This window comes from Eulemur rufifrons, chromosome 7 (genome assembly GCF_041146395.1).
Source record: "Eulemur rufifrons isolate Redbay chromosome 7, OSU_ERuf_1, whole genome shotgun sequence".
Classification (NCBI taxonomy): Eukaryota; Metazoa; Chordata; class Mammalia; order Primates; family Lemuridae; genus Eulemur; species Eulemur rufifrons.
Genome location: NC_090989.1, coordinates 281,662,952 through 281,684,631, shown reverse-complemented (window position 1 = coordinate 281,684,631; position 21,680 = coordinate 281,662,952). Strand labels below are relative to the sequence as shown.

Below are 21,680 nucleotides of genomic sequence, written 5' to 3'. Positions count from 1 at the left end.
TTAAAACTTTCTTTTTAAAATAAAAGAAAAATAAATCTAGTAACTTAAACTGATAACTGGAAGGCACTTAACCAATAGATTTGGTTTCTTTATAGGTCTTCAAATTCTTTTAAACATTAAAAACATGCTAACTGATGGATTTGTAACTACATGGCTGGGACCAGTGTGTTTGCAGATATGTTACCAAGGAAAAACAATGAATTTGGTCTTTTATTTCTACAGTATTACGTCTACCTTACCCTACAGAATCACCCAACAAATTGATAAAATTTTAATTACAGATGGAAAATGTAGAGAAAGAAATTTTAATTCACATGTTAACATTTGAATATTAAATGTTGATTTCAGCCTTGATTTTTACAGAAGCAAATCCCTTGTTCTTAATCATGAAAACAGACTGAAATCTTTCAGATCAGTTTCTTAAACTGAGCCTATTTCTTTCTTCTTTTTTTTTTATTTCAGCATATTATGGGGGTTATTGAGCCTACTTCTAATCCACATTATCAACACCAAACTTTACTGCAGATACTATAAACAAGACTCAGGAGCAAGTAAAACATCAACATGTCTGTATACATATAACCTGCACTTGTTTAGGGGAAACACATAAGTAATGCTATACAACAGAGACTGTACCTTGTGTGGTAGTGAAACTGGAAGACGGGGTTGGTGTGATTATCCCAAAATTAAAGCCAGTCCTAATGAGTGGAAAAAGGGAAGTTAAAAAGGAACAAACGTAAGGTACAATATTGGCTTTTATAATATTCCCTTTTATAATGCACTCATACAAACTACTCTCAAGGAATTTACAATCTAGAAGATAAACATTAGACTCAAAGCATGTATCTCAGAAGCAGTAAAGCCACTCCAAGATCCCTAAGCGGTTGTGGGCGAGGTAAGACGAGAGTAGCAGCTGAAAAGTCTTGGAGAGATGGTTGGGCTTTCCACGGTAGAGGTTTGGGTGGGGACTTATTCCAAGCAAAGCAAAGTTGCAGTAGTAGAAATGTACGAGGCCCGTGCATGTGGTAACGGTGGCCAGAGCAGATGGCCTGCAGAGTGAAGGTAAGGCAGCTCTGGCAAGACAGAGGCAACTGAATTAGGCAGAGCCTCTCGTAACCCAGCCCAAGATCAAGGAGCATGTTGGACAGCCCTGCACTGCTAGGGCAGATGATGAATAGAATAAAATAGAAGCCCCTGTCCCTGTCATTTTGACAGAGCTCTGAATTCTGGGCTGGGAAAATACGGTCCAAAAACTTTCTGACTCCTTCTGTACCATCTCCTCTCTCCTTTCTGTACATTTTCTTTACACTGTAAGTAATGACACCACAGCCAAAGAAGAAAACTCAGGACAAGTATGAACCAGAATAGAGCATTCACTGTGATAAAAGCTCACATAGCAGATTTTAAACTAAACAGAGTTTTAAAATGTAAAAAACCAAGCACATCAAATGTAGTAAATAATGTAAGAATTTAGATTATTTTTTATCCATCATTGCCTTCCTCAAATGGACAAAGACCATCTGGAAGATGTGCTAAACATTTTATCATATTAAAAAAACACACACACACAAGCACATAAACCCTTTATTAGTAGGTCTCAGCCTCGGTGAAGAAATTTTACCTATCAAGTTGACTGATGAAGGGCTATTAAAAAATAATAAATAAATAAAAGAAATTTTACCTAATAGAGGCAAGCCATTGACTCAATAACCTAAAATTTTCCAGCTTTAAAAAAAGGAAGAAGAATAAAGGATGCAACAGTTCTTGGCATTGAACTCCTCTTTAAAATTTCCTCCAAATAACCTTTGGGAAGTACAAAATATAATGATTTACAATAAAGAAAAAATACAGCTCGCCGCAATGGCTCATCCTGGAACTCTGGGAGGCTGGGGTGGGATGACTGATTAAGGCCAGGAGTTTGAAACCAGTCCGGGCAACATAGTGAGGCCCCTGCCCCTTTACAAAAAATAAAAATAAATTAGCTGAGCATGGTGGCGCACCCATAGTCCCAGTTATTCAGGAGGCTGAAGCAGGAGGATGGCGTGAGCCCAGGAGTTTGAGGTTATAGTGAGCTAATATCACACCACAGTACCCCGGCCTGGGTGACAGAGACTCTGTCTCAAAGTAAGTAAGTAAAATAAAATCTGTACAATTGGGAAGCAGGCAACAGAGCGAGACCCTAACTCTAAAAAAAGAAAAGAAAAGAAAAAAATACATATAATATATAACATTCCCCCTCAAACTATATTCTAAGACCCTCTTTGCTCTTAACACATCAGGCTGAAGGACAGACACTCAAGAAACATATTGACATTAGGAAGAAGAGACTTCACTTAACATGATTTCAGTTACAAAGGCATAAACTGAAGGAGTTTAAGAGGCTTTTCTAATGGAAATGAATGCACAACACTTCAATCACAAAAAATCTTTTGACAGGTTTTGATCTCAGCTACAGAGTCTAACTCCACTGTGCAAGAGCAATGCTGCGGCAGCTCACACAGGTTTCAGCATGAGCGTCTGTAAATAACACAGAGCAGGCACCCTCACTCCAAGGTTAACAAAGACTTATGTAGCAATGAGACGTAGAAGATTCTTTCATTTTTAAAATGACTCAACTTTACAAGTGCCATCGTATCTATATGAAACCAAAATTTCAAGCAGCTACAGTCTTTTGTTACATTCTCTAAGAAGTTCAGTATATTCAACTCTCAGTACAGTAAAGCCAATTTAATTGTCACATCTAGCCCCCAAATGGTGTCAGAATGAAAATATCTTAGTGTGTCAAGCTAAACCATAGAATTTAACAGACCCACTACCCAAAGAACACAAGGCTTACAATAAAAAACAAATAAATATGTAATAACACACGTATTAATATAAACTTGAACCACAAAGGGGAAATAGATTTACATTAGAACATTAAGTTACTGCCACTATCATCAGATATATTACTGCAGTGATAAGAACTTTGGGTTCAGGCACATTTAAGAAGCATATAAACCTATCTATGATTTTAAGATTTGGGGAAGCTATCTACAGGTTGAAGCAATTTGCCACAAAACTTAAATTAATTACTGACCCTGATGGAGAAAATGAGAAAGGCTTGCTGAACTGTCCAGCAGCAGATGGGGTTGAAGTCACTGTTGTTTCTATCTTGGCTGTCCCTGGCCCTGAAATCACAGAAAACGATAAGAACATTATAAAAAGTCAGTTAGAAACACTTGCAGTTTGTAACTCCCTGCAGCTCAGAGCCACAGCTTTAGTTTTGTGGACCTCACGTGCATTCTGTGACAGGTCAGGTGCCAAGGGGAGTGAGCATGTTGCCTAATGTATGCTCAGGGTCTCTGAACTTGCTCTTTGGCTCTGTCAATGTTAATTCCAATCTAAGGCATGCCACACACTCCTTTCCAGAAAAGATACCAAAATAATTCTAGGGCAGTTTAAACTTAAAATTTTAAAAGTATATTCTTATTGGTTTCAGTGGTATGGAAAAATGCTTATAATGTGAAGATATGCCAAAAATATTAAAAAACTGTATATATGTAGCTTTAAAATTATTTGAAATTAATACATGCTGGAGGAAAAAAATTCAAAAAGAAATAGGTTAATAAGCTAAACATTTCTGAGTTGTGGCTTTAAGGCTGCCTATTTACTTCTATATACATTTCTGCATTTTCTATAGAGTTTTTGGTATTTAACACATTAAGTTTTCTTTTCTTCTTTTTTTTAAGTTACAGAGGTTAAGACATGATTGTTATAATATAGAGACATGGAGAAAGTTAAAAGTGTACCCCACATCTTCCCCATGTTCAATTGCACTATATTTACTAATAGTTTGGGGTATAATTTTCCATCTTTTCCCTATTGCTCTACTTTAAAAAGGGTAGGAGAATAGGAAAACTACATTTTTAAATCCCAAACCAAACAAAACCAAACAACAATAAGAAAAAAGTACTTTCTCCTTAAATGAATATAGGATAGATGTTAATAAAGATATTCTTACAAGTCCTAGAACACAAGGTAGTATGTACAAGGATGTTCAATGCAGCCTTGCTTATGATCTTGAAAAATCAGAAACAACCTAAACTATCAGCAGGGTACTAGTAAAACTTAACAGGCGCAACTACTTAATGAAGTCATAGGCAGCCATTAAAATGAATAAGGCAGATGTATTAAAGCTGGACCAAGACATTCATTTTAATAGGGGTGGAGAAGGGAAAACAGGTTACAAAAATCAGCAGATATAGGATATGTCTTTTTTAAAACAACAACAACAACAACAATGAAGTAATCTTAAGAGATACACATGAAATTATTTTCTCTGGAACATGGAATTTATAGGGCAGCTTTCACTTTTTCCATTATATATCTACACCATAGACCTTTTTGTGGACATATAATAGTTTTACAATCAGAAACACAATGAAGGTACTGTCATTATTAATTAATAGGAGAACTATTCTATAGCGGTTTTAGAAATGCTTTTCTTAAAAAGAAACTTTTTGCAATCTCTTAAATACTAATTTTCAGAGAAGTTTTCCTACCAAAAGTTCTTTTCTAAACCTTGACTATCCAGCAAGTAAAAACAGAAGTAAACACCTAGCAATCAAAGAGAGTGATTCATGATCATCACTGAATGGTGAATTTTAGAAATTTCTTTGCAAGTCACACTACTTGCCTAAGATGTGCATGAAGCAAAATCCCTTAGGTTTCCTTGATTAACAGTGACAAAAAACTACCCAATATCCGATTGGTGTCGTTCCCAGATGTGTATTTAGGTGATGTTCAGGCTGAGGTGGGGGGTGGGGGAGGGGATGGGGGTATGCCTACACAATGAGTGCATTGCGCACCGTTTGGGGAATGGTAACGCTTGAAGGTGCTGACTCGGGAAGGGGGGGTGGGGAAGGGAGGGATAGATACCTACATGATGGTGCAACGCACACGACCTGGGGAACAGACACGCCTGGAGCTCTGACTTGGGGGGAAAGGCGGTACATGGGCAACGTATGTAACCTGCAATTCTGTATCCCCCATAACAATAAGATGAATAAAAAAAAAAAAAAAAAAGGATTAAACTTTGTTTCTCATTAATAACAGGAAAAAAAAAAAAAGGAAACTACCCAATAAAGTCCTTGAAAAATCTTAGGATATATGATCTCTGAAAAATTTCTGGCCAGGCTCAAGTGGCTCATACCTGTAGTCCTAGCACTTTGGGAGGCCGAGGTGGCAGGATCACTTGAGGCCAGGAGTTCAAGACCAGAATGAGCTACATAGTGAGACCCCATCTCTACAAAAATAGAATAATTAGCCAGGCACAGTGGTGTGTACCTGTAGTCCCTGCTACTCTGGAGGCTGATGCAGGAGCATTGCTTGAGTAAGATCTAAAATATTAGTCAAAAATAGAAACAAATTTTGCAATTTTTTTTTTTGAGACAGAGTCTCACTCTGTTGCCCCAGTTAAAGTGCAGTGGCATCATCATAGCTCACTGCAACCTCCAACTCCTGGGCTCATGTGATTCTCTGGCCTCAGCTTCCTAAGTAGCTTGGACTGCAGGTATACACCACAACGTCCAGCTAATTTTTCTATTTTTGGTAGAGATGGGGTCTTGCTCTTGCTCAGGCTGGTCTCAAACTCCTAAGCTCAAGTGATCCTCCCACCTCGGCTTCCCAGAGTGCAGGATTATAGGCGCAAGCTGCGCCCAGCCAAATGTCTCAATTTGAATCCTAAATGATTCAAAAGTCTTTGACAATTTCACTAAAATTTTCTTTTTAACATAAAGCTGTAGGCCCCAGTTGAGAAGTGCTATATACCTCCTTCTCATGTGAGGCATACATGATACCAATGGCGGTTCTGCATCAATCTAAATTCTAGAATACAACTTTGACTTACACAATAATAGCTTTCTTCTGAGTGCAAGGAATATTGCACTGAAGATAAATGCAATACCCAATTAGAAAGCTCTGGATTACCGAGAACAGTTAGAATGACTGCATGACTGAGTAGAGATTATGGGAAGTAGGCTGCTAATGTGTCAAGTTCAGGGTTTCTAACAGAATTTGCTTGAAGACCCACTTGAGAGCATGAACCAAAATAAAATCCAGAGTCCAGAATGTGGTGAAAGTGCAGGACTGCAGGCAGCACAAGACCCCTGGAGTGGGAAGCGATACAGGCCAAACTAGGTGGGCTATGAAAAAGCAGCCAACAAAAGGGGGCACTGAGGAAGACTGACATGAAACTTAGGTTATAAATAAAAACCTTCTGCTTCAAGTTGGCTTGGGAAAATGTTTGATCAGATGTTGGGGAAAGCTAATTAAGAAGAATTATGCTTGAGTGAGTGCTGGGAAAGCATGTGATGCCATAAAACCTTATAATATTGACTTAATGTGTCTACTCTGAGATCTTATACTGAAACAAATTTGTTTTACTTTCTATATCTTATCCACTTCTGAATTGTCACTGTGAACCAACAGAATTTTTAATTCCTTTTAGCAGAAAAAATAGAGTTCAACATTCTGATCCACTCCTCTCTAAACTCTGACTATCCAGCAAGCCGGGAGAAGACAATACTCTTGCTAGTTTTTAGGAAAAGAATTTACACTAAGGTTTTTCTCCTATTGCCCTAAAGTTTTTCAAACTAACCTCAAAATTTCAGAAGTCTACATAGTTGCTGAAGGGTATACTAATTTTCCAGAAATTCTTCATTAGCTGAGGCCTTTCAAATATGATCTCTGTACCTGATTTCCTACATCAACTGCCTGTGTGATCTAGAATGATAAACTCTATTGTGGAATGCTTCTTCTACTTGTTTTCAGAAAAACAAAAATGAAACTGACCTGAAGCTTTATCACCAGATGACAATTGACTGGATGCTGGTGTGGGCCCAGATGGCTTTAGGGAATTTATTAGAGGCCCCTATAACAGAATACAAGCAAAATGTTTATGTTAAACCACTAACCATCCTTTGCAATAAAGGAACATATAAAATGTAAATTTAAAAATACAATTTCAAGTAAGCAAGTACAAACACTTTTTTTAGCTTAATTACAAAAAAGGAAAGAAGGAAGGAAGGCAGGAGGGAGAGAAAGGAAGAAAGGAAGGAAAGGAAGGAAAGAAAGAAAAAAAGGCCGGGCGCGGTGGCTCACGCCTGTAATCCTAGCACTCTGGGAGGCCGAGGCGGGTGGATCGCTCGAGGTCAGGAGTTCAAGACCAGCCTGAGCAAGAGTGAGACCCCGTCTCTACTAAAAATAGAAAGAAATTATATGGACAACTAAAATATATATATACAAAAAATTAGCCGGGCATGGTGGTGCATGCCTGTAGTCCCAGCTACTCGGGAGGCTGAGGCAGTAGGATCGCTTAAGCCCAGGAGTTTGAGGTTGCTGTGAGCTAGGCTGACGCCACGGCACTCACTCTAGCCCGGGCAACAGAGTGAGACTCTGTCTCAAAAAAAAAAAAAAAAAGAAAGAAAAAAAAAGAAAAGTAAAAGAAAGTTTCAATTTAAGTCAATCACTTGTTTAAAGATCACTTTAGAGGATGGAAATGGAAATATTCTGCAAGGTCCAAGAAGGCAGAGTCATGACTGCCTAGTTCATGGCTATTTTCCTAGTGCCCATAAAAGACAACTGAATACTTGGTAGATGAATTAATGAATGAGAAAATGAATAAAATGATTCTAGCTCTCAATGAACTTACAATAAGGTTAAATGCAAAACTGTTCAATTTATCCATCTCTAGTCAATGTTCCTTCACTAATTTGTCACGATTTATGCCTTACCATGTGTCTTCCTCTGTGAACATGAAAACCTCCAGAAGAAAGATCCAATGTTTAATGCTTAAATGCCATTTTAAAGTCATGGTAAACTAAGGAATACAGACATTTGAGAACTCACAATAGCCTAGTTCTGATGTTATGTTTAGTCTCAAACTCCGATCCCAAACACAGACTAAAGTTACTTATCTCAGAGAGAGAGATAAGAGCAGCAGCAGATTTCTTAGGAAAAGCTTCAGAGATAGCTCGATCTACCTTCCAGCCATCCCCTATTATTTTCTTCTCATTTATTTAACTGTTTGCAATAGAATTTATTTTTGTAGGTGACAATGTTTACTAGGCAAAAGCCTGAAGCTAGACATAACATCACTGAAAACATGGAAATTTGGAAAAATAGGGTTTGCAGGAGAAAATAAAATAACCTATCCCTCCAACAATGACACTGAACAGTGTAGTGAAAACTGCAGTGGACAAGAAGTCAGAAGCCTTGAGTCTCAGCTCTTGTCCCACCATTTACTAACTGTGGTGAACGTGCATTATTAGCGTCAAGCCTAGGCTTCTTACACCAGTGAGACGTATCTAAACATCTGTCCTACCTACGGCACGTGGCTGTTGTATGGATTAACTGAGAGAATGTTAAATGAAAGTAAAATGCAAATCAAAATTCCTCATACAATGTATGGTATTAGAATTATGACCCAAGACTTCTAGATACAGAATGTGAAATGGCCTATGAAGACAATATCAGGTCCTGACTGGCCGTTCAGCTTAATAACCGTGTCAAGACTGGCATAAATCGTGGGGAAAGGATCACACATCTTTATTAGATTTATGGTTCATTTAAACAAAGTCAGGATTTAGAACAGTAGAGTTTTCAATTACAAAGACAGACACTACATGAATGTTAAAGTAAAAATCAATGAGTTACCTGTTTGGCTTGGTTAGCAGCCACTGGGGTTAACACCGGGTGAGGTGTTTTGGCTGCAGAGTATGGCACTGACGAACTGGAAAACACATAAAGTGTACACTCAGAGAAAGCCATGACTCGGTAAAAATCACATTCATCTTTGGGCCAATTTTCTGTCTAATAAATGATACCAATTTAGATAGAATACAAATGAGTCTGGGACCCCAACCAAACTCATCTGACAGTTTTTTGATTGAAGAATAAATTTTTAGGCTGGGCGCAGTGCCTATAATCCTAGCACTTTGGGAGGCCGAGGCAGGAGGATTGCTTGAGCTCAGGAGTTCAAGACCAGCCTGAGAAAGAGTGAGAAACTGTCTCTACTAAAAATAGCAAAAATTAGCTGGGTGTGGTGGCTCATGCCTGTAGTCCCAGCTACCTGGGAGACTGAGGCAGGAGGATCACTTGAGCCAGGAGTTTGAGGTTGCAGTGAGCTATGATGATGCTGCTGCACTCTACCCAGGGCAACAGAGTAAGACTCTGTCCAAAAAAAAAAAATTAAATAAATTTTAAAAATGAAATGTATGTTTTTTAGCATCAAAGTCAAAGCAGTGACCTTTAAACTTCCTTCCTTCCTTCCTGTAATCTTAAGAAAAAAAAATTTCTAACTATTCAGAACTAGATATTTTTCTTTCTTTCTTTTTTTTTTTTGAGACAGAGTCTGGCTCTGTTGCCTAGGCTAGAGTGCCGTGGTGTCAGCCTAGCTCACAGCAACCTCTAACTCCTGGGCTCAAGTGATCCTCCTGCCTCAGCCTCCCCAGTAGCTGGGACTACAGGCATGTGCCACCACGCCCGGCTAATTTTTTCTATATAGATTTTTAGCCGTCCATATAATTTCTTTCTATTTTTAGTAGAGACGGGGTCTTGCTCTTGCTCAGGCTGGTCTCGAACTCCTGAGCTCAAACGATCCACCCTCCTTGGCCTCCCAGAGTGCTAGGATTACAGGCGTGAGACACCCGCCTGGCCTCCTAGGCTTATCTTAAACTCCTGGCCTCTAGTGATCCTCCCACCTCAGTCTTCCCAAATGCTTGGATTATAGGTTTGAGTCACTGCACCCAGCGATGGCAGCTTTATAAAACAGTATGACCTATGTTTAGTTTAAAAAGCTAAACACAGAATCACTATGTGATCCGGCAATTTTCCCTTCCTAAATACAAACCCATAAGAACTGAAAGCAGGGACTCAACATATCCCCTGACCTCACCTACCAGTGCTCTCCCTCCTGGTCCCTCTGCTCTGGCCCTCAGGGGCCTGCTGGCTCTTTCTTGAACTTGCCAGGCATTCTCCCGTTATAGGCCCTGGGCTTTGAGCTTTCTCCCCTCAGATATTCATGAGACTCCCTCTGGCCTTTTGGTCTTCACTCACATATCACCTTCCTGGGGAGGGCCTTCCCTGCCACCCTACATAAAGTTGTAACCCACATCCAGACAACACTCCCCAAACCCTTCCTCTGCTTTAATTTTCTCCATCACACCTATCATCATCATCTAACATATTACACATTTTACTTATTTATTTCACTTATTGTTTGTCCTCCATGACTGGGGCAAGGCTTTTTTGTTTTGGTCTGTTTTGTTAACTGCTTTATTTCTAGCACCTAGAACAGCATGTGGCATATAGTAAATACTCATTAAGTATTTGTTGAAAAATGAATGAACAGAAAATTTCTAAAAAGAATGTGTTCGGTGTGTTCTGGTAAAAACAAATGAACAAAACCCAAAAATCCCAGGTCTTCTAACCTCATTTGGCCCCATTTTCTTCATTTTCCACTTCCTTCCTACCAGGACTGGAGCCATTCAGGCCTTCTCTCAACTTCACCTCACACATGCCCTGTTCTTTCCCAGACCACTGTCCAGAACACTCTTCTTGCCACTCTCTACCTAGCAATTTCTGGTCATTTTCAGCCAAAACCTCTTTTCCTCTCCAAGCTCCTTCCCACGCCCAGTCTTGACCGGGCTGCCTAGTTACAGGCTTCCTCAGTACCTTGTCTTCATGGAACCCACCATATTGCAACCAAACAACCTTGTGTAATTGGTAGTTTCCGGCCTGTCTTCCTGCTACAATCCAAGTGCAGTGACAGCATGGACTTGGTATGTCTTATTCACTACTGTATCCCTAACAACCAGGCAGTATCCTGCTCAGAACAGAATCTGCTGAATCAGGCCATGGAACGCCGCAGAGGAGTCTGGCTCCAGATTAACACTCCTCTGCAGAACAGGATGATCGGTCAATGAACAGAAAACGGAGGAAGCCAGTGAACATAAGATATACCAACAGCAGAAATATGTATGCTCATCCTATAAAAACTCTTCTGTAAGATACCACTCAGAAAATACTAAATGCAAAATTAAATACCTAAATATACTTAGGAAACTATTGTTTAAAAGAATCTGAAAGTAAGTTGCTTTATAATGAACATATTCTCTGTCAATCTTTCCTATGGGGAGAAGCGGCAAATACCAATTTTCATTTACCAATTATGTTTACAGTTTACATATTATTCAATAAATGGTTATTAAAAATGAACTATGTTTCAGGCACCATACTAGGCATAAAAGTTAAATAATTATACCAGAGTCCAATTCTGTGAAGAATGGAAAAGAATGTTTCTTCAAGATTCCTTTCTAATTCTTTTGTCTATTTTTCTTGCCAGAAAAAGAGTAAACTCAAAATTACTCCTTAAACAAAGCTCTTATCAAAGATCAAGTCAGATGAACCATTTGAGGGAAACAAAGCTTGAGAGAAGATAAAGTGAAATCTCCAAAAGCTGCTCCTCATACATGGTTAATGGCTAAAGGATCTCAGAAATACCAGACCATACTTCTTTTACCATATGCTAGATTTTCCCGTCTTACGTAATATTCTGCCTTTCAGTGGCTTTTCCCTGCCTTCCCTATGCTGGGAATCTGGCTACAATTCCCAAACACTAATGCATAGTTCCTTCCCTTGAAAAGTCTGCAACAACCACAAATACCATCTTGGTCTACACAGCATACCAAGACTCTGAGGTCACTCCAAGATAGGAAAGTGGGAAAGCTTGTTTTCTGGCTGTTAGTATGGCCCTGAGATAACCAAAAAATTCCTAGAACAGGCAGTGTTGATAAATGGACCGACATGGAAAAAACAGAAGGCCAACAGACCAGTGAAGAAGGCCATTCAACAAAGTGCAAAGGGAACGGTGAGCAGATTTGCTCTGTGGGGGTGGCAGAGAGTAGCATGCAAGGTCTGTGGCTACTTTTTGCCACTCGACTAATGACAGGTACCAGGCACTAACTCCCTGAAATTTGATACTAGTTCTAATGATCCCCACGTTCAGACAGAGGAAACATCCCTCAACTCTTCCATACTCCACAGGAGAGGGTGGCTGGTCTAAAGGGATCGTGGCCACAAAATGCGCAGGGCAAAGCAGGGCACAGGCATGTTCCATGAACCACGCTGCCCAGACTTATGGGAAAGAGTCAGCACCTTGAATCCTAAACAAAGATGAGGACTAAAGACAAGTGAGCTCCAGCAGCAATAATCTAGCCCTCAAATACAGCATGAAAGAGGAGCTAGAGTCTCCAAACAGCTGCTGCCTTTTACAAGACTGTTTTTTTTTCATACAAAAGGTGAAAGAAATTGAAAGAATAGAAATGCCTGGAGAGGGGAAGTGAGAGAGGAGACTATCACCCTCCAGATCCCAGTTTTCAGAATCAACCGTCTGCACAAGACCTGAACTATCGATCTGGAATACCAAGAGCATTAAAAAAAAAAAGGAAAAAAAAAAAAATCAAACTATACACCTAATGTGTACCACACATAGACTTACACACGGCAAAAAGCAAACTGAACATACAGCACTGAGATGGACTTTAAAGGTTTACGAGGCAACAGTTACTGGCGAGTTGAAAAGGACGATCTCCTGAGAACTCCACTGCAGAGGCAGGCTCAGCTGTCCACCCGTCCCATAATCTACGGTCTGCGGGAGAAACAGCCAGACCCCGAAAGCAGCGACACTGCTCTCTACAGGTAGTCACCTATTACAGAAGAATTTACTGGCTGAAACACACTGAAGAGTTGAAACATACCCCATCGCTGCAGAGGGGGTTGTAGGATTATTCTTCAATTCCTGAACATTTACCACTTGAGGGACATTCTTCAAGGTTGATTCAGTCAAAGTGCTTACAGCTATTTAAATAGAGAAGAGAGAGAACTATATTAATTCCAGTAAAGGATCAAAATTCTAGCCATATATAAATGAATAATCAGGACATGAACTCGAGCAGATTGCAACCTTATCATATAAAGGAAATGTACTCCAGGTAGTTCTGAAGCACAGTGTTCAATGGAACACCTGGCCTACTCCATTAACACGGGTCATGGAATGAGGCTTCCTGCAATTTAATCAAATGTACCAGTGCAGGGGAAAAGAAGTCCTCGGCTAGCTCTTCTGCAGCAGGGCTGAGATACCTGCCACCTTGTTGGCTCACCTTAGAGAAGGGCAGCAAGAGCTAGAGGATTAACAGCATTCAGACTCAGGATTTCTGTCTCTCATTCATTCTGTCTCTCACCTTGGGCTTATTAGTGCCAGGCTCTGTATTAGGTGCTGACAATATAAAAAGTGTCTATAGTTTCTTCTCTAAAGGTGCTCATGGCTTAGTGAGACAGGCAGGCACAATGAATAAAACGTGGAAAATTGAGCTTGGACAAGGACGGGGAAAGAGGCCAAGAGGCCTGAATTCAGAAATGGCAATAGGCATATATTTGACACTTATCTATCTTACTTATCTCATCAGCCTTTACTTCTCTTTGTGTCTTATTTTAAATTGTATTCCAAAAGACTTACTGACATTCTATAATTAGCTATTAAGAAAACCTGAACAAAGCTCTTAGATATCTTCTAACTTTATTTTTGGCAAAGGTGAAATATGTATGGCAGAATGACGGTGACTCTCTTTTATTCCCTCCTTCAGAGAAACGACCAGGAACATCCTGCCTACGAATGCACATATTTCGTCTTTCATAAAGGTGCCTACACCTTAGAAATTTTTGCTTCTGACATGATAAAGGAGATCACACCACCTCCTGCTGAGAGTGGACCAATCTAAGTCCTGGCAGACTTTAAGTTTACAAATAATCAACTCAATCAGCTTGATTTCGGGCCTGTTCAGCACAATGCCAAGATTCTGCTTGGTCCAAGTAATATTTAAAGAGAAGATTCTGCTTGGTCCAAGTAATATTTAAAGAGAACACCCCAGAATTTTATTTTCAGAAAGCTCAAAGTTACATTAAAAAGTTACCTTGTTTTTTTGTTCTTTGATATTTTAGGTATAAGTATCACCTAAATTTAATATTTTTAATAGTTTAATTTTTCTTTAAACTCTTTTATGACTGTTTAATGGTAATTCTTTTTTGCCTAAATCAAACCACCATGACGTTTTAGTCTTTTAAAAAGAACTCTAAATTGACAGGTGTTCTAAGCAGTGATAAAACTGAAAAAATAATTCTACTCAGCTTAAACAAAAATATTTGGCTTATATCTGAGTTTCTCCACCTTGGCACTATTGACATTTTGGGGCTAGATAACCCTTTGTTGTGGGTGTCCTATGAATTTTATTTTTTTATTTTTACTTTTTCGCAGAATTCCTGGCCTCTACCCACTACATGCCAGCAACACTGCCAACTGTTTCAGGGGAGAGGGGAGAGCAGACAGCCTCTGGTTGAGAAGCACTGACTTATAAAATTGATAACTAGTGATAACTAAAGTCCCTGAGGCCAACTACCTAGATTGCAGAAAATTTTGGAAAACAACAAACCACTGACAAAATATAAGTGTTCATTAATAAACTTATTAGAGTTCCCATCTGTAAAGGCTAAATTTACAGCGTTAAGAAAAAGCTGTACTGAAATAGAAACAGCACAGGGTTGGAGCCTGGGTTCTGCCACTTACTGGTTGGTAACCTTCACCTCCTTGAACCTTATGTTACTCAAATACAAAATGGGCACACTAATACCTACCCCTCAGGGTGGCTGGGATCCTTAAGATACTATGAGACAATTCTAATGTTATTAGATGATTTAACTTCAAAGATTAATTTTAGGGCTCAAAGTAGACATTATTCAAAAGTAGGGATTATTAACTTCATAAAACAAAACAAATACAAAACAAATCCATCGCTGATTTTCCACTTAACTAAATGGGGCAGATCTAGTATCTTTCCTTAAAAGGAAAAAAATTTCAGACCTAGTCTCTGCCTTATTGGATCTCTCTCCCCCAAAAGAGGAGAGGTCTATCCCATCAGTCTTCTCTTCTGAAGTGCAACAAAGAGAGCCAGTTGTTTCTTACCACCTGCTGTCCTGGCCTGTGACTCAGACAGCTCATAATCAGTCTCTGCATAGCTGTGGGGCTACAGTTTTTACCTGGCACCTGACTGGCCATCTGCCGTCTGAGTGCTGCAGCAGCAGCTGCCTGGGGAGCTGAGACGGGATGAGAAGGACTAGGTGCGCCATGTTTCACAGTTTTCGTTGCAAGCATTGTGCTATCAGCCCCTTGAGGAATAATTTTACTAGATGTAGACACTAAAGGGAAAAGAAAAATTAAGTGAGAGAGTAGGTCAGAGAAGAGGAACATACAAAAGTTAAAATGATAAATTCTTCCTAATGTTAGGTTGTAAGGAAAATGCTAAAATTAAAAATGTGTAAGCATAACATAGAAAAGTTCCAGCAAACTGACAGGCTGACACCTGTGACACCTGTATCTTTCAAAGACAGCACATGCAATTGGTCTGCCTACCTCTACTATTAGCTATTAATAAAATACATTACGTGAGCATTTCTTCCCATATTGATTGAAATTTAACTTTTACACCAATATAGGTCAATTCCCTCAACTCCTCTCTTCAAAAATCTCTTCAGTCTAGTACCTCATGTCCATATTTTTCTCTGCTATAAGTCACTCCGATGGAAAGTCCTGACACTGCACTGCAGGAGTGAGAGCACAATACAGGCCACGTCGCGAGCCAATACTGACAAGGAGCACTGGAGCTGGTGAGCACGGCTGAGATGACTGGGATTTGAAAAGCATGAGTGCGGATGTGCTTTACACTGAGGCGAGCAGCCTCCCCCTTTCACCCCTGAAAAAGACCTGTTTTAAAAAACGCAAGCTGGACTCAACAGAAAAGCTGTTACAGTGCATAACCTTGGAGAGTCTCCTCTTACTCACGAGGGCCTACAAACTGCTCGCAAGGGGAACGCACATCTTTTGAATCAGTCTTCCAATTTCTGGAATATTAGCAGAAATGGGCCAGAACCAACAGCCTTACTGGGTGTGATAGTATAAAACTTAGCTACAGTTCCTTTATTAGTTAGAAACCTAACAGAGAAACAGATAGTTTCCTTTCTCACTGTTTACTTACTTGAAGTTCCCACCGCACTAGGTGAAGAACCGTGACCCACGTGAGATTTAGAGAAAGTCGCCTGCGGCAAGAGACTGGGCTGGATGGAAGGAGTGCGAACCACAGGGGCGTGCCGAGGAACCTGGACCACCGCCTCCTCATCTTTACAGGATGGCCGGGCATCTTCATTCTCCAGAGACTGGGAGACAGACGACGTTGAGCTGACTTCATCCAAGTCTTCATAATATCTCTGAGACAGAAAGGCTGACCGAGACAGGCTGGCTACAAAAGCGCCAAACAAAACAACTTAGACAACTCAAAGGAAATCCAGAGGCTATATAATTTTCACTGTCAATAAAAAAATATCCAATTTGTAAAATGATTTAATTGTTACTTATTTTAAGTGGAAGCAGCTGTTGTCGAATTTGAACAAAGATGGTTTTGGGTCTTTGTTCAAACGGGGCTTTGAAAAACTGAGCTGTGTGGAGAACGTTTTGGCTGTCAAACAAAAGAATGTGAAAAAAGTGAGAGACAGAATTAATGCTGGTGTCAAAGCAGGAGACCTGGAGCCTTCACCAGAAGTTGTCACCAGTAGAAAAACAACATACCAGAAAAGTAACAGGCAAGCTTCCGTGGCAGGGTGAGCAGTCACACCACCACCATCGCTTTCCAACAACAAACTTCTAAGACAGGCCTAATGCAAACTGGAAAAGAGAATGTCCTCAGTCCTCAGTGTCTCAAACATTTCCAGATAAATCTAATGATTCTTTTTGATCAATTAGGATTTAAAAAAAATAAATAAACAAACAACACTGAACTTAATCCTGGCCTTCTGTTTTTTTTTTCCTTCTTTAAATTATGAAGGCTTTATATCATGTTACTTTCTAGCATGAATTTCAGAATGCATGTTACTTTCTGTATATTAGAAAAACAAAAATTGAACAGAAAACCAAGCCCTTTTTCCTCCCCAAGTTATTTTAAAATGACTTTGCTAATATTTATTAACTTGTGTGTCCTGTATGCACATCATTCTGCAAGATTTTATTGTCATAAAATGTCATAAATGTAAGTGTAATATAAACAAATGCAACAGAAAAATAATGCTATGTGCTAGGGCTGCAATGTCCATTTTGGTAGCCACTAGCCATATGTGGCTATTTAAATTCAAAGTAATTAAAAGTAAATTAACGAAAAATTCAATTTCTCAGTTGCACTAGCCACATATTTCAAGTAATCAATAGCCACGTGTGGCTACTGGCTACTATGTTAGACAGCACAGACACAGAACATTTCCATCATTGTGGAAAATTCTACAGGACAGCACTGTGCTACAGTTGTGATACAAATAAATATGCAGTATGATCACTCAGAAATTCCACCAGTAAAATTGCAGTTAACATTTATTGAGAACTTACTTGGTACCAGGTGCTGTGCAAAGCACCTATATATATTATCCCATTTAAGCTTCACAATTATCCTATAAATTAGAAATTACAATCATGCATTATGGTTGATGCTTAGGAAGGTTAAGTCATTTAACCAAGGTCATGAAGCTGGTAAGTAGTAGAGCCAGAATTCAAAAACATGTGTAACTGACTTTAAAGACCATGTTCTTATCACTCTGCTATATAAGACTGAACCCTATGCCAGGCAGAATTTTGCCCCCTGGTGCTGCAACCATGTTTGTTATGTTAGGCAGCAAAAGGGATTTTGCAGATATAATTAAGATTACTAATCAGTTAAGCTTCACAGGGAAGTTATTTTGGATTATCCAAGTAAGCCCAATGTAAAATCCTTGAGCCCTAAAAGGCAAAAAGGAAGTCAGAGAGGTTGTGGCACAAGTCCAGGAAGGCAGAGATTAAGCATGAGGAGGATTCAACGCGCCACTGTCACCCTGAAGATGAAAGAGGCAAGGGGCACACACCCAGGAAACCAGGACCTCAGCCCTACAACTGCAAGGAACTGAATTCTGCCAACAACCTGAATGAGGCTGGAAGTGGACTCTTCCCCAGAGCCTCCAGATAAGAGCTCAGCTGAGCCAGCCCCACGATTTCAGCCTGTGGGCCCAGAGCAGAGGAGCCAGCTGAGCCACACTATGTCTGGACTTCCGACTCACAGAACTGAGATGATAGACAGGTGTTGTTTTAAGCCACTAAGTTCGAGATAATTTATTACACCAACCACAGGAAACTAATACAAACCCCACATTCTCCTGAGGCCACAACTGCTCTCCATAATTTCTCTAAAACCCTAGTTCCTGAGAGTTAGTAACAACAAAAGATGACTAAGATTATCATACCACCTTCAAGAACTGGATAGAATGAGAAAGTAGAATAACTATGTTTAACTCCCAAGGTCCAATATAACCTGGGGGTTCTCTCGCTTTCTTTCCTTTATCTTTCTGATGACACTCGTTTGCCTTGTGGGGGAGGCGAATTGAAAGATGCAATGGCCATGCTCACTTGCACAAGCTCAGAGCCCAGACTTCTCATTATCTCAATGATGCTGCCTCCACAGTGGATGGGTGCCACTCCCTGCTATGATCAAGGATGCAGCTAGAAAGGGGGCCCCAATGAAACAAACTCACTCTGTCGCCCAGGCTAGAATACAGTGGCGTGATCATAGCTCACAGCAACCTCAAACTCCTGGGCTCAAGTGATCCTCCTGCCTTAGCCTCCCAAGTAGCTGGACTACAGGTGTGAGCTACCATGCCCCACTAATTTTGTGTGTGTGTGTGTGGAGACAGGACCTCACTATGTTGCCCAGGCTGTTCTCCAACTCCTGGCCTCAAGCGATGTTCCTGCCTTGGCCTCCCGATGTGCTAGGATTACAGGCCATGAAATATACAGAAACTTATTCTGTTTAAGCTCTACTGTAGCTCAGATTAGGGAAGGCAGAAAGTCACATGAGCACAGGGTGTGGTGGGGGGGAGGAGAGATATCATATGATCATCTCAGGGGATGCAGCAAACCTCACATCTTAGGGAAAACTATGAAAAGTGTTCCTTTTGAGATCAAGGCAAGGATATCCACACACCATTTTTACTGGACTCGGCACTGAAGGTTCCAGTCAATGAAATAATATGATAAGAAAAAGAAAAGGACTGGAAAGGCAGAAACATCAGTGTTAGTATCTATGGAGAATATAATTGTTTCCATAGCTACAAGTCCAAGAAATAGCTACAGATATGTTATTAGAATAGATAAGTTTTGCCAGGTTGTTGGCTACAAAGTAAATATATACAAATCAGCTGTATTTCTATTAATATACACCATATCCAACATAAAACAAAATTTAAGGAATAAAGAAAATCACATAACAGCATCAAAATATTAAATTTTTAGCAGTATATCTAACAAAAGATGTGCATGTGTAGAAAACATTAAGAGAAATTAAAGAAGATCCAAATAAACAAATGTGTACCATGCTCAGGAACTGAAAGGTCACCACTATACAAATGTCAATTCCCAAGTTGATCTGAAGACTCAATGCAATCCCAATCAGAATCTCAACTCTTCTTTGATGGCTGAGAGAGGTAAAAAATTTCCCCCTTTTTTCTTGTGGTAAGATACACATTACATAAAATGCACCATCTTAACCATTTTTCAGTGTTTAGTTGTCCGCATTAAACCCTAGCTCCCCATGCCTCCTCCTCCAGCCCCTGGCAGCCACCATTCTACTTTCTGTCTCTATGGTTTTGACTACTCTAAATACAGAAGGCAGAATTTAACAAGACAACTCTAAATGTTATCATGGAGATGTAGAGCACCAAGAAGAGCCTAAATACTCTAGATCAGAGGTCAGCAAACTACAACCATGGGCCAGCTGTCTCTTCTTATAAATAAAGTTTTACTGAAACACAGACATGCCCCTACCTTTACACACTGTGGCTGCTTTCCCATTACAATGGCAGAACTAGATACGTGTAAAAGAAACCACAGGGCCTGCAGGCCTAAAATATTCTCTATCTGGCTCCTTAAGAAAAAGTCTGTCAACCCCTGCTCTACATTGCAGAGCATTCTGTAATGATAAAACGTTCTTTATCTGTGCTTACTATTATAGTAGCCACTAGTCACATATGACTCCTGAGTACTTGAAATGTGGCTACTGGGATTGTGGCTTCTGGGATTGTGAAACTAAATTTTTAATTTAATTTAATTTAAATATAGTACCCTATTGGGCAGAACAGCTCCAGAATCTAGCAAGAGAACAGTACTGAGACATATTTTATATTAACTAGTTAATTAAGACAGTGTAGCAGTAGTACTTTCTAATCAGTATATGAGACCAAAAAATATACACACATGAATAACTGATTTACAATAAAGGTGACTCTGCTAAGCAGGGAAAAAAGTCTTTTCAATAAACAGTGTTGGGGCAATCAGATATCTAAATACAAAAAAAGACATGTTTCATATCATACACAAAAATTCCATACAGTATAAGCAAAATATGGTAAATCCATACAATGGAACACTGTTCAACAATAAAAAGGAATGAACTACTGAAAAGAATAGTTAAAAGAAAAAAGACTGACACTATCAAGCTTGGCAAGGATGTGGAACAACTGAACTACTCACACACTGATGGTAAAGTAAAGACTGGTACAACCACTTTGGAAAACTGGCAGGATCTACAAAAGCTGAGCACAGGGACAAAATATGAGCCAACAGTATCACTCTTAGCTATGTGACGAAACAAACAAAGTAAACATGTGTTCCTAGAGACATGCACAGAAATGTTCAGAACCACTTTCTTTATAATGGCCATAAACTGAAAACAGCACATGTATAACAGAAGAATGGATAAACGAGTGTAGCATATTTGTATAATGAAATACTTCACAGCAACAAAAACAAATAAATAATAACTACAAGCAACAGCATGGATGAATCTTACACACCTGATGTGGAAAAAGAGAAGACGATCCAGAGAATAAATGAATGAATTTACCGAAAAAACAGGCAAAAACAAATTATAGTGTTTGGGGAGGCATGCTTAAGTAGTAAAGCTCTGAAGGAAAGCACAGAAAAGGAGGCTAAAGAGAATGACAACTTAATGCAATGTAGAATCCTAGATTGAAGCCTAGGTTTTTTTTTTTTTTAAAAGTAAACGTAGACATAAGACAACTGGCAAACTCTGAATATCAACTGTACATGAGATGACAGTATTCTATCCATATTAAATTTCCTGAATCTGATAACTGTATAGTGATTATATAAGAGAACGTCCTTGTTCTTAGAGGATACATGGGTAAAGGGTCCTGTCTTCAATTTATTCTCAGATAGTTCAGCAAAAATAATTACAATAAAGGGGGATAGAAAAAATAAAGCAATTGTGGCAAACATTAACTAGTAAATATTGATGAAAGGTAACTGAGTGTTTATTGTATTCTTACATTTGGAAGTTTCAATTTTTTTCAAAATAACAAAAAGTATCAAATAAAAAAACACAGAAGACCTAATTCTCACATGTGTCTGTATAAGGGTACCTTGTGGGATGAAGGCAGACCAGGGGTAGGCAAAGAGGGGCTTCTAAGGAAATGGCTATGTTCTGTTTCCTAACCTGGGTATA

The 21,680-nt window shown here is 39.4% G+C and overlaps 1 protein-coding gene across 3 annotated transcripts in view; it reads right to left on the bottom strand.

Annotated features, from left to right (window-relative positions):
- NUP214 (nucleoporin 214) overlaps positions 1 to 21,680 on the bottom strand; it is an 89,151-nt gene that overhangs the window by 30,264 nt on the left and 37,207 nt on the right. For 2 of the 3 annotated variants that reach the window (XM_069476972.1, XM_069476973.1), the window contains exons 22-28: positions 16,128 to 16,388; positions 15,133 to 15,291; positions 12,801 to 12,900; positions 8,698 to 8,773; positions 6,835 to 6,913; positions 3,080 to 3,164; positions 637 to 698 (exon numbers count right to left, since the gene is read on the bottom strand). In XM_069476972.1, coding sequence (XP_069333073.1) covers positions 637 to 698; positions 3,080 to 3,164; positions 6,835 to 6,913; positions 8,698 to 8,773; positions 12,801 to 12,900; positions 15,133 to 15,291; positions 16,128 to 16,388 — 822 coding nt within the window. Of the gene's footprint in view, positions 1 to 636; positions 699 to 3,079; positions 3,171 to 6,834; positions 6,914 to 8,697; positions 8,774 to 12,800; positions 12,901 to 15,132; positions 15,292 to 16,127; positions 16,389 to 21,680 lie in introns of all 3 variants that reach the window. The other variant, XM_069476971.1, reaches the window with a different exon arrangement.